Source organism: Centroberyx affinis, unplaced genomic scaffold (assembly GCF_046629955.1).
Source record: "Centroberyx affinis isolate AG114_WGS23_722 - 3 ecotype Tasmania unplaced genomic scaffold, CSIRO-AGI_Caff_v1 ptg002607l_1, whole genome shotgun sequence".
In the NCBI taxonomy this organism is placed as follows: domain Eukaryota; kingdom Metazoa; phylum Chordata; class Actinopteri; order Beryciformes; family Berycidae; genus Centroberyx; species Centroberyx affinis.
Genome location: NW_027280806.1, coordinates 26,422 through 38,217, shown reverse-complemented (window position 1 = coordinate 38,217; position 11,796 = coordinate 26,422). Strand labels below are relative to the sequence as shown.

Genomic DNA, 11,796 nt, shown 5'->3' with positions numbered 1-11,796 from the left:
AAAATAAATATTATATATTTAATATATATAATGGAATTAATATAATAATAATAATGATCTAAAAATATTTTTAAAAAGCCTAGCTTCTGAGTGATGGATATAGAAAAAAAAACGTAGAAAAAAAGAGAGATTTTAGCTGAATGAAGTTTCATCATCAAACACAGCAGACTAAAATTATGATTCTTCCAAAAAATATTTGCAAGTAAGTGTAAATATGTCATGAGTGGCAGGAACACATTTAAGATGAAAATATAATTTCCAAGACACCAAACAGACACATAAAAGAACAAGATATCATTTATCTTCCTCTCTGTCTCTCTTGCACACACACACACACACACACACACACACACATAGAATTACAGTTACTACAAATGATGGTGAATTAGTAAAATATAATAAAAGTGACAGTGTTTTACCTTGGAGTTGAGGATCGCATTCTGAGCTTAAACCACTTACAGTTTTTTCCATGAAGGCCATTCCTATGATAAGTCACTGAATGTAACTGGCTGCAACAAGTGGTCTGCTTTCCCCAGTCTGAATTTGATTGGATGGCCAAAGTGTCAATCATCAGCCCGCTCAAAATACTAGTGGATTCATATTGGGAGTGTCACTGCATTGTGCCGAAATGCCGATGCGCAGAAATCCACTCCTGCTGCAGCTGCTGCAAAATAGTCTGCATCCCCAAAAGGACGTATTTTGAAAAGTGTGTAGTAATGCAAACTTGTTTATTTGATGCTATTTTTTATGCATCGATTTTTCTTTCTTTTCTTTTTTTTTTTTAAGGGGGATAGGCAATGGTGGAATTTTAATTAAGAAAATCTAAGTGTGTGTGTTTGTGTGTGTGTGTGTATTATAGTGGATTTAAACAAAGTGTAAACGGGAAACACAAATTAGATTTAATTTTCTGTTTTAATTGATTGCAACATATTTTATAACCACACATTACAAAATGCACATCAAATATTTTATCAGGCTCAGTTTGCAACCTTATTGATAAGAAAAAAAAAAAAAAAAAAAAACTACCAAAAATATGCTTTTACAAAATAAGACAATTATAATAATGTAAATGCCACTTTGGATAACCGTAATCAAAAACCCATTTTTTTTTTATTCTACATAAAAAAGCTTGACATAAATAAGTTAGTATAATTTCTCAGTGTTTTTACAAAGTTATGTACATAGGTACATTGCAAAGATTTACACAAATACACAGGCATGGTGACTGCATTTCTGAGACAAGCCGTTTTCTCTATCCAGGTGTACATTGGTCTCTTTGAATATAACCCATACTTTATGCAAATAAACGGGAAGCTTTTGGATGCACACATTTGCATCCTCAGCAGGCCAACAACATAGGTGAAGAAAAAAAAAAAAAACTGAATGGAAATTTGTCTCTAGGTTATCACAAAGGAATACAATGTGAAGTCAATAAGGAGCACTGGCGGTGCTGGCAACCATACTGAAGCAACCATGTATTTGGTATTGTAGGACATTCATCCCATTTGGGAAAACCTCCTCCCTAAAAAGCATAAGGCTGGCTAAACAATAGGAATACAGTCAAGGAGAGGATGACATTTGAACACTACCTGTGCAGTTTGTATGGTCTTTGTCCTTCAGTATCTGAGTACCTCACAACTCCAAGAGGGAAGCAAATCACACCATGACATGTGGCTGAGGTGTGGGAGAACTTGAGAAAAATCTGATCATATTCCAGGATTCAACTGATGCCAAAGCATCTTTATCACATAATAAATATTGGGCGATTTCAGAAATACTTTGACATAACAGAAATGAAGTATTACATTTTTTGTTGTTGTTGTATTGATTTCCTGGGGTAACAAATGTAACATGAGAACCCGCACTTGGTGACACTGAAATGACTAGGAAAAAAAAAAAAGAAAAAAAGTAAAAACACAGATGAGCTACATTTGTACCGTTCTTCACTGCCGAGCTAGGAAGATGACCTAGTGAAGATACACTGTTAAGAAACCGTAGAAGCCATGACTTTTTTTTTTTTTTTTTAAATGTAGCAAATAGGGGCTGTGTCAAAGTCACACTGCCTTTCAAAAAATAAAATAAAAAAAGAACAGCATTTTGGAAACATTTATCAAACTACACTGCAATTCTTCAAGTCAAATCAAAATTCACGCCTTTTTACATAAAGGATTTGTTTTCAAATCATAATGTTTTCTTATGTGCTACATATGGAGAGAAATATAATATAATATATATATATTTATATATATATTTACACACAGGTAGTAAAAAAAAATGAGCAAAAAAGGAAATCAAACCTAATTGCACACTGCTACATTGACTGCTTTTAGAGGCAGTAACTTTAATTGAGTGCCACAACTTTAGTGTTTCTATTCAGTGCTTCAACAGCGTCCCCCCCCGTCTTCAGGAGAGTTGATATGTTTCTGTTGCTGTGTAGTTCCTCTTCCAAATCGGCCAACACTGAGGTTTCCCACGTAAAAGGGGAAATACATCTTCGGCTCTGTGAGACAAATCAGATGAGAAAAAAAAAAGGTTGTAAGATTGAAATAAACTTGTGACATTGAGCATTTTTGATCATGTGGCGAACTGTTTGGCGACCTGCAAAGCACAGAGAATGGAAAGAACAGTTGCAAAGCAGTTTTTACATAACAAAACATGGAATAGGGATGCTCCTCTCCAATACATTTGGCCAGAAGGCAAACTGGGCTTACTCAAAGAGCAGCAAGACAGCATCCAGTAATATAGTGGCAGATAAAAAGGCGGGTGCACAGCAATTTGTTCCCAGTATTAAGTGTTATTTCTGTGACAATTATTAGGAGTTGACTGGAGAGGTGTTTGTCCACTCATAGGCTGTTCAAAACTATCTGAGTGTGTTAAATTAACTGATGGGTGTGGACTTACATAAACACTGGCATAGTGGTGATTTTTTTTTTACATTCAGTTTCATTAACACTGACAATTTTGTTGTGCAACTATGACCACAAGTAGGTGATCATCATAAGAGCAAAACAGCAACAAATATAAACAAAAATGAATTATAGTTTTCAGAGAAGCATAAAATCATTCATGTTTTCACCTTAAAAAAAAAAAAGACACTATCTTTGTATATATATCTTAAATTAGCTTGATGCACATACAATGAATATATGATAAAGATTTGTCAGCCCTAAAAATAAAAAGTTTTAAACCTATTCTGTAAATAAAAAAGTAGCTAAAGGCGAGTTTGCCCTCCACTACAGCCCTGTCAGTCTGCATCCACCCATGATAATACGCGTTTCCAGGCTTATATACTCTGTCCAACGCCAACAAGCACACTTCATCTCAGAACCTAACGCTCTCTCATTTACATTTGAAGTGTTCAAACCGCGGTGCTCTCGGCCAGCAGAGCCAGATGTGCCTCCAGGTTATTGTGTGCGTGTGTGTGTGTGCAGTGTGCAGCAGAGACCAGCCCCTTCTCTGCTCCGCGCGGAGGGCAGTGGCTGCTGACGTGTTACTACACTGTTGTTCACAGGACTTGTTTACAGTTTCGTCGGAAACTCAACCTCGCCGTGGCCGCGGTTGTAGTAAAGGTGTAAATGTGTAGTAAATGTGCGGCGTGCTTTACTTTTAACCCTTTCTGGCACCATGCGCAGTGCGTCGAAACGTGTATCGTGGAGCACGGCGCACTTTGAAAAGCTTTGGTGAACGCCAGCGCTGCTTCAACTACGTCTGCTCCTACTACTACTAGTATGTAAATGGAGCAGCCTGACAGCGCCTTTGACGTGTCCGCACAAAAACAAAGTTCCTTGCTTATCAAAGCCGTGCAAATGTTTGAAATTCCCATTGAAAACCGCTTTGCCGTATTTTATCTGGTTTGCGCAGGGATTACATAAGGGCTATCGTCAGGTGGAGCTGAAATTATCTTCCACATATGTGGGGAAAACAAGGTCTTTTGTTAGATCTGTCGTGCAAAATGTCAATAGACACTGCGGCTGACTTTCAAGGCAACAGCTGGAAGGGGAAGAAGTCGACCAAACTGGGGCATTTAACTCCCCACGAACACGACGTTGATAAACAATGTACCACGTTATATACCAAGTTAAGTTGTTAGGCTATATACCAAGCAGAAACCCTATAATGTGTCATAAAAGCAAATTTCTTACCTTTCTCATCCTCACGTTTGTCTCTTGGGACTGGGCTTTCTGGGTGTGTGTTCTGCAGAGTGCGTCAGGTTTGGGCAACTAATTTCATCTGAGCTGGTGTGCGACCTCTTATTCTGGGCCGAAGGTTCTGCAAAAAGGAAAGTTCACCATAAGTCAAAACTACTCCGAGATAAAGATAGATAAGGATATCCTATCAAACTGGGGCGTTCTTACGATACAACGGCTATTTTCACTGTTTGTCGACGTCTTCAGTTACATATTTTAATAAACTTCCAGTTTTACAACTATGCAAAAATACATTTCTGTGCATCGCAGCCTGGCGAGTGGAGACAGAAGAGAAATGCCACCAGTGTAGCCAATATGTTGCGATATGCGCACGGCTTGCTACAAGCTGCATCGTTGCAATTGCACAGAAATGTATCCATTTGGGTGAAACTAGTGCCACTATAATTTCAGGTGGTTTATAGTACCGTGGCATGCAGGTCTTTTCCTCGGCCCGGTGCACTGCTCCTTGCACTCCATTTGACTATCAGACCTCTCGGTGTCTTCGCTAGGAGCCACCACAACACAATTATGATTCCCATTTAGATCCACATTGTTATTCCCAGAGGAGCAGACGCCCTTCTCCCTCCGCTGCCTGGTGTAGAAATTCGGGACGTCTCTGCAATCCACTATTTGCCACTCCAGTCTCCCGTTCGCCAGCGGCGTGTGATTGGCGAAGTCGAAGCCCCACTTGGCGGAGGCAGCCTCTTCCATCTCCCGCAAATGTCCCTTTAAATCCCTCTTTAACTCTTCGTGATCCACTGAGCCGAAGAGGCTTCTGCAGGCTGACGGTTTCGGGTGATCAGACACCCGGGCGTCCGTCCGCTCCAACGTCGGGCTCCCGTTTGAAAGACGAACATTTGACATCTTTCCCCAAAAGAAATAATAATATAAAAAAAAAAAAAATCAGAGAGCGTCCAATTTTCAAAACAACACACCACTCAAAAACAACGGGTATCTCCTCGTCGCTCACCGAGATCCAAAACAAGCGTAAAACGACTTATGCCATGCATAGGTCTAGGTAGAAACGGTAACTGCCAGGATTTTTGTCGCAAAAGTAGTCTCCACGGATCATCAAAACAAAGTGCAGAGTAACTGAAGCCACTCTGTCAATTTCGTCCCGTAGTGAGAGAGAGGGGGAAGAAATTGCAGACAAACCTTTTCAGTACCCAATATGGCGATTGAGAGATGTACTTGGGATTGAGAGGGGAGGTTGACTGGGGGGAGGAAAAATGATTGACATAGAGAGCTATTTAAACACGAAGAAGGCCGCTCATTGGTTGAGCAGCTTAGACCCGCCCACTTCTCTTAAGGTGGCCTGGCTGATCGCAGCAGACTTGCAACATCCAGGACGTCTGCAAGTTTAAATGTAAGACTTTTTATTCAAAATCTTTTTAATACCAGTTAAAATAAAAAAAAATATATACGAGACTCATTTGGCAGCTGAAATAAACGTGAAAATGAAAACAACAGTAGACAAGACGTGCCTGCAGGTCCTGAAAAGGTTTTAACTCAAGGCCTTGAAAAAGTTTTGAATGCAGTGTGATAAAGTATTGTGTCTTAAATTCAGTTTTAAATATATTGAAAATGTTGCATTTTTGATTATCTGTTTTCCAGGTGGAAATTAGCCCTGTCATGCACACTCATTTACAGATGAGTTAATTTGTACATTTATTTCAGTTGCCAAATTGGTCGTATGTTTCATTATAACCGGCATTAAAACAACATTAAATGTAACTTGATGAAACTTGCAGACACCCTGAAATATCCACAAGAATGTAGGTCTGCTTAATTTCTCACCATAAAAACAGAACACCAAAAACCTAACAGTTTTAATCCTTTTAAAACTTATTTTGAGACTTACAATGCTTAATTTTAACTTGAGGCAACGTGATTAACTTTCCTGCGGTAAAGTAAGGGAAATAAGTGCATCTACACCCTAATGTGTTTTTTCTTTGCTTCGAATCAAGGACTAGTTTTAAAAAGATACACCTACAGAAGTCACATGGCTACTAAGCAAATCTATGACCAAGGCAATTTGAATTAATATGTTCTTCATGACCCGCTCTCCTGAGCTTGACATTAAAAATGTATCTAGCTTGTTAACAGGTTACAGTCTGTTTTTTTACAGTCTGTAAAGAAGACAAAAATTGCTTGTAAACATTCCACCTTAAAAGGTTTGACACTTCTGAAAATACATAGGCTAACCTCCAAGGTGTGGGCCCTCTGCTTGAGTAGGTACACCCTGTGTCAAAACTATTCAACCATTGCCAAATAAAAAAAATAAAATAATAAAAAAAAAGAAATCACTGCAAATTGGGCAAATATGTATCTGAATGACATGGTATTTCCACCAATTCTCTGGAGCTGAGTGGGGTAAGTCAAGGTCACCACACCACACACTCTCCTCTTCCCCACCAGCCTCGGGAGAAAAAGAGAAAAAAGGGTTGCACGAGGACTAGAAAGCCATGCACATTTCCAATCCATAAATTTATATATGCAGTGGAAAAATATAAACCTAAAAAAACCCAATAAAATAAAAGCTATACAAACATAGGCCCTATGTGCTAAGAGTTAGAAATTGTTATCTACACCAATAGTGAAAACCTTAGTACTTTGAGGGGAAATCTTATGTGAATCAAGAAAAATATCCACTAATCTCGCTGGAATTTGTAAATTATGTTGTATAAAAATAATCTACAGGCTAGGTCTCTAAAATAATTAAACTCTCAATCTTTTCTTTTCTTGCTGGTGCAGTTTACACCTCCCACCTTAGAGAGAGAGAATGCCATCCGATTCAGACAGATGTTGGCTTATTCTGCTCATTAATTTGAAGGAAATGCTTTTCCCTTTAAACTTTACTACAAATTGAACGACAACCAGCAACAGATGATACAATTCATTTTTACTGTGAGCGATTATTTAACTACGGGGTCATTGCAGGCTATGCTGTAGCCATGATTTGCTCCACCCTCATGATTGGGACAAGGCTGACCCCTAGTGTTCACTCTCCAAACCCACTGAACTTGTACAAAGTCGGCGAGCAACAATCCCTCCATTAAATATTTTTAATACCATACCTTTACATCAGCGTCACATCTGTACATCCATATCCGAACACATATATATGACAACCACAGGCTCTCACCAAGGATGAAGACAACGCCAACGATCCAACATGTCCCAAAATGTCCCAAAATGTCCGTCCATCCTCGTCCCTTCACTGACCCTGACAAGGTGTAGCTGCCCTACCTTCCCAATTAGTCCATTACAGTAAACTGGTCCCAGTGCCGAGTGCGGGCGGCCTCAGAGTCCGAGCCACTTGATGATGTAAAAGTTCTTCTTGCCCACTCTGAGCAGGGTGAGTCCGTTGGACAGGATGTGGAGCTTCGGGATCAGGACCTGCTCTGGCTTGTCTGCCCGGCTGTGGTTGATCCACACCGCTCCCTCCGACACCATGCGGTACCTGCAGACACAGCGATGCACAGGAGCAGTGTTTTAAACGTAGGTTATGACTGGACTGCATCTACCCAACCTGTCAGGAAACCGCATCAGGTTCACTTTTTTTTTTAATCTGCATAACATGTCATGAACTCGCCAACTAGTCACGTTGTCATCCATCTTTATGAGGACCATAGTCGACACCTCTGGATGTGTTACTCTCAATTCCACCTCTTCATGTTTCACACACATAGGCTTTCATTTATATTCTTAATCTCAAGCCTAAAATGCCTGAAATCGAAGTCTGAGTGGAAATGTACAATTTCCCATTTGACAGATGTAAATATACTGTAGATCTGAAAGAAATGAAGCAATGCGGCTCCCTCTGTGTATTCAGACTAAGAGGTGAAGAGGGCATGAGGGGTTAGGCTGGGGGCAAACTAGCAGCCTTAAAATCCTTACTAATTTTGAAAAAGCAGATCGTATCACACACCACAACTGATTTCACAATTTTTGTCATAAATATGCTCACACTAGACGATTAAGAAAGGTTGGGGTATCAGACACAATTAATGATCCAATAGAATATCCTGCCGACTCCTAAAACATCACTGACGTCAGGACCTTAACTTTCGTGGGAATTTGTGCAATCCAACGTGCATTATTATGCACATTAATGCAACGTGCATAAATGTGAACTGAAAAAAACAAAACAAAGAAAAAACACAAAACAGAATTTGGGTAAAGCTGGAGAGATGCAGTCAACGTGGGCTGCACACTGTTCAACAAGAGCTGGAGGTGAGCTGGTTCACCAGAAAAAAGGTAAGGGTAGTGGCTAGTAACTTACATTCATTGTAAGACAGGAGTTCCAAATTATTATCTCTGCATTGTTATCATTTATTATTATCACTAATACAACTTTTTAATATAATTCTTCCATCACACCTCACTGTAAACTTGTCTCTCATTGGCTATTGGCAGTGCCTACTCTTGGAATAAGTCTGATCTCCACGAACTTCAGGATCTGACCAGATATTGGGTCATAAATATCAAACATGTTCAATATGATCGGAGCGGCTCAGATCAGTCTATGAGTCGATCGGCCTGGTTAAGATTGAATCCGTGAACCCATCACACTACCAGATAATCTGTGCTGACCATCGGTCCTGACCAAGCCTCCGATCAGGGTTTCCCTTCCTGATCGTCAAGACGACCAAATATGGTGTTAATCTAACCGATAATCCCGCAGTGTGTCCCCAGCCTTAGAGTGCCTACCCTTTGGGCCCCTCGGGGATGGCGCTGACATTGCGGCAGGCGTCTATCACCGTGGTTCCCGGCTCCAGCAGCAGCTCATGGAAGGGAGCCTCTCTGAAGAGTTCCTGCAGCTCCTCGTCGCTCATCTCCTCCAAGGCCTGCACGCTGCTCTGGTACAGCACGTTGGTGCACCTGTAATGATAATATTAAACATGACTTTATTGATCCGCTTAGTGCAATTCTCTTTTAGCTTGCCCTCCTCCACAGGGAGGTCAGAGGTCAGGGGCAGCTACAGACCAGAAATCCTGGTGGTGTTGGGGATTTGGTGTGGGGTACATAGGGGGTTGAACTCAGGTCCACCAGCTGCCCCAAACATATTGTTCTTATTGTTATTTTTGTTCTGTCTAAAACTTTATGTGTTCCTGCTGTCTTGGTCAAATCTCCCTAAAAAAAAACCTGACAAATAAATAAAACATGCATGTGTACAGGAACTGATTAAGAAAAATGTAATGTCACATAGGCATACACCATCCCCATCACACACACATACACCATCCCCATCCTGACCTTTTAGCACTCTCCAGGCCCTCCTTGCCATGCACCAGTTTCGTAACCTCGGCAGCCAGTCGTTTATGTGCGAGTCGTTTCCCCGGCTCCTCCCTCTGCTGCTCCATCACCCTCTCCACCTCCGCCAGGGGCAGGAAGGTGAACAGCTTCAGGTATCTGCAGCACAACCACACACACTATATCTGAACCTTCTGTTGCAATACACAAACTACCTGTATTAATGTTAGCTGTCTGTATACAAATCCTTTGTTGGCTGTTGTAATGAATCTCTTTTGTTAATTTTAGTTGTAATTAAATTTGACCTGACTGGATTCAGACAGCCGAGACTTGAGGTATCTGGATGTTAGATGAACTATCAAGTACAAAAATATTCAATCAGTGTAAGCGCAAGTAGGTTCTCTGTGAATGCAACTAGTGAATAGGTCTACAACAACCTGACTTACTGTGTGGTGATTTGAGCAGTAGGATACAGCTATGACTTATAAGCTTCTGAATCAAGCAGCCAGCTTAGGTGGTTATGAGAAGTTTTCATATCTTGTACCAATAGCTAACCCTGTATCCATAATTTACCAATATTTTTTTCATATTGGGTATTTGTACATACGTAAGTAGCCTACAGTGTGGTTCCATAGAGCATCACACTTCACCTACCTTTCCACACTGGCATCAGGCTGTCTGAGGAAGAACTGGTAGAGTTCAAACGGAGAGGTCTTGTCTCTGTTGAGCCACACTGCGTTGCCTGCCGTCTTCCCCAGCTTGTCCCCCACAGAGCTGGTCACCAGGGGGATGGTCAGCCCATACACCTCCTCACCGCTCACTCTGGAGAGAAATCAGGAGTTGTTATCCAAGTCTTAGACCTCAGGTATGGGTATTTCAAAAGCCCTAAGTGGATTAGTTCACATTATTGATCAGCGTCTGTTAATTCCTGAGTGAAACGACGCTGTGCCATAATCAATAACAATGAACTGAAACCTGTGGGTTTAGTTTTGTGTATATGTAGTTACATTTGGGAAGTCATCACTTTTACAGAATTGCTAGCCTCAACAGTCCATTAAAAACCTGACAATTTTAATGTCCTCGCTAAGTTGGAAAGATACATACAGTACCCCATAAGTTATGAGTGAATACCTTTTCTGAATTGTTAGGTACCACTCTTGAGTTCAACATACATATAATCCACAAAGTGGCACATAATTTAACTAAACTTTTAACCTTTAGAATTGGTTTGTCTTCTTCCACCAAAATACACAGTGGAGAGCAGAAGCTAGTAGTGTGCACCAACTCACATAAGTTTAAAGATGAGGTTTTATTGACACAAAGTGCTGCTTGGCGGATTACATATATGCCGAATTGAAGAGTGGCTCCTGACCATCCAGAGAAGGCACTGAGTCACATTTTCTGGTGTGGGTACATTTGCCAATAATCACGGACACATTGCATTGTCAGATTTTTCAATGGAATTTGGCGTCACGTTCTCTCCAGAAGAGAAACCGACACGTATTGGGGCTACAAAAGACCTTCTAGAGAGGCTTTTTACATGGAACACATTAGTGGACATTTACTTGTGAATGAACTCATGGCCAGACATCAAATTGCCCAGTTGGTCGGTGCCTCCCAGCTGAATCTTGCAGCCATATACTTGGTTCAGGTGGTAGAAGTCATATGCTTGGAAAACCTGGTAGGTGAACTCTGTCAGGCTCATACCGTCTGCGCTTTTCAGCCTGGACTGCACGCTGTGGCGGCTGAGCATGGTGCCCATCCTGAAGTGTCTGCCGGCGTCTGACAAAAACGCCACCACACCCCAGTCCTTGTACCAACTCAGGTTGTTCAGTACAGTCACGGTGCCCAGCTTCCTGGAGCTGTCGTGGAAGTTCAGTTCGTGGTTGGTGAAAATCCTCTGGATGCTCTCCCTGATGCTCCGTGAGTTTTCCTCGGTAGCGTCCGCGGAGAGCCGCTCCCTCTCGCTCGTTTTCCCACTCGGGTCGCCGATTTGTGCCGTGGCCCCTCCAAGCACCGCGGCGACATGATGCCCTGCGCTGCGGAAATGCAGAAGGCCGATGATAGCGAGCAAGTTGCCCACATGAAGGCTGTCCGCCGTGGGGTCAAACCCGCAGTACACCGTCTGAGAGCCAGACTGGAGCAACTGGGGAAGCTGGTCCTGCGCTGCGCTTTCGGGGAAAGCATCCTTCAAAATACCTCGTTTGTTCAGAGATAATAAAAGTCCGTTGTGTGCGATAGAAGTACAGTGAAATTTAGTCCTGAGAGTGAGACGAGGGTGTGCTTGCTTCAGGAGAACACAAGATCCATGCCGCGATACATACCTACAGGTCTTCACCATGGACGCCGCCAT

At 41.5% G+C, this 11,796-nt stretch overlaps 2 protein-coding genes across 2 annotated transcripts; both read right to left on the bottom strand.

Moving 5' to 3' along the window:
• Nucleotides 1-912: 912 nt before the first annotated feature.
• cdkn1bb (cyclin dependent kinase inhibitor 1Bb) lies at nt 913-5,390 on the bottom strand. The gene is made up of 3 exons (XM_071534705.1): nt 4,613-5,390; nt 4,143-4,269; nt 913-2,500 (listed from the first exon to the last, which is right to left on the bottom strand). Exons 1-2 carry the CDS (start codon nt 5,049-5,051, stop codon nt 4,154-4,156), a joined length of 555 nt encoding a protein of 184 aa, XP_071390806.1. The 5' UTR covers nt 5,052-5,390; the 3' UTR covers nt 913-2,500; nt 4,143-4,153.
• A 1,853-nt stretch (nt 5,391-7,243) lies between these two features.
• On the bottom strand, nt 7,244-11,796 carry yars2 (tyrosyl-tRNA synthetase 2, mitochondrial). The gene is made up of 5 exons (XM_071534719.1): nt 11,009-11,796; nt 10,098-10,265; nt 9,447-9,602; nt 8,901-9,071; nt 7,244-7,650 (listed from the first exon to the last, which is right to left on the bottom strand). Exons 1-5 carry the CDS (start codon nt 11,794-11,796, stop codon nt 7,491-7,493), a joined length of 1,443 nt encoding a protein of 480 aa, XP_071390820.1. The 3' UTR covers nt 7,244-7,490.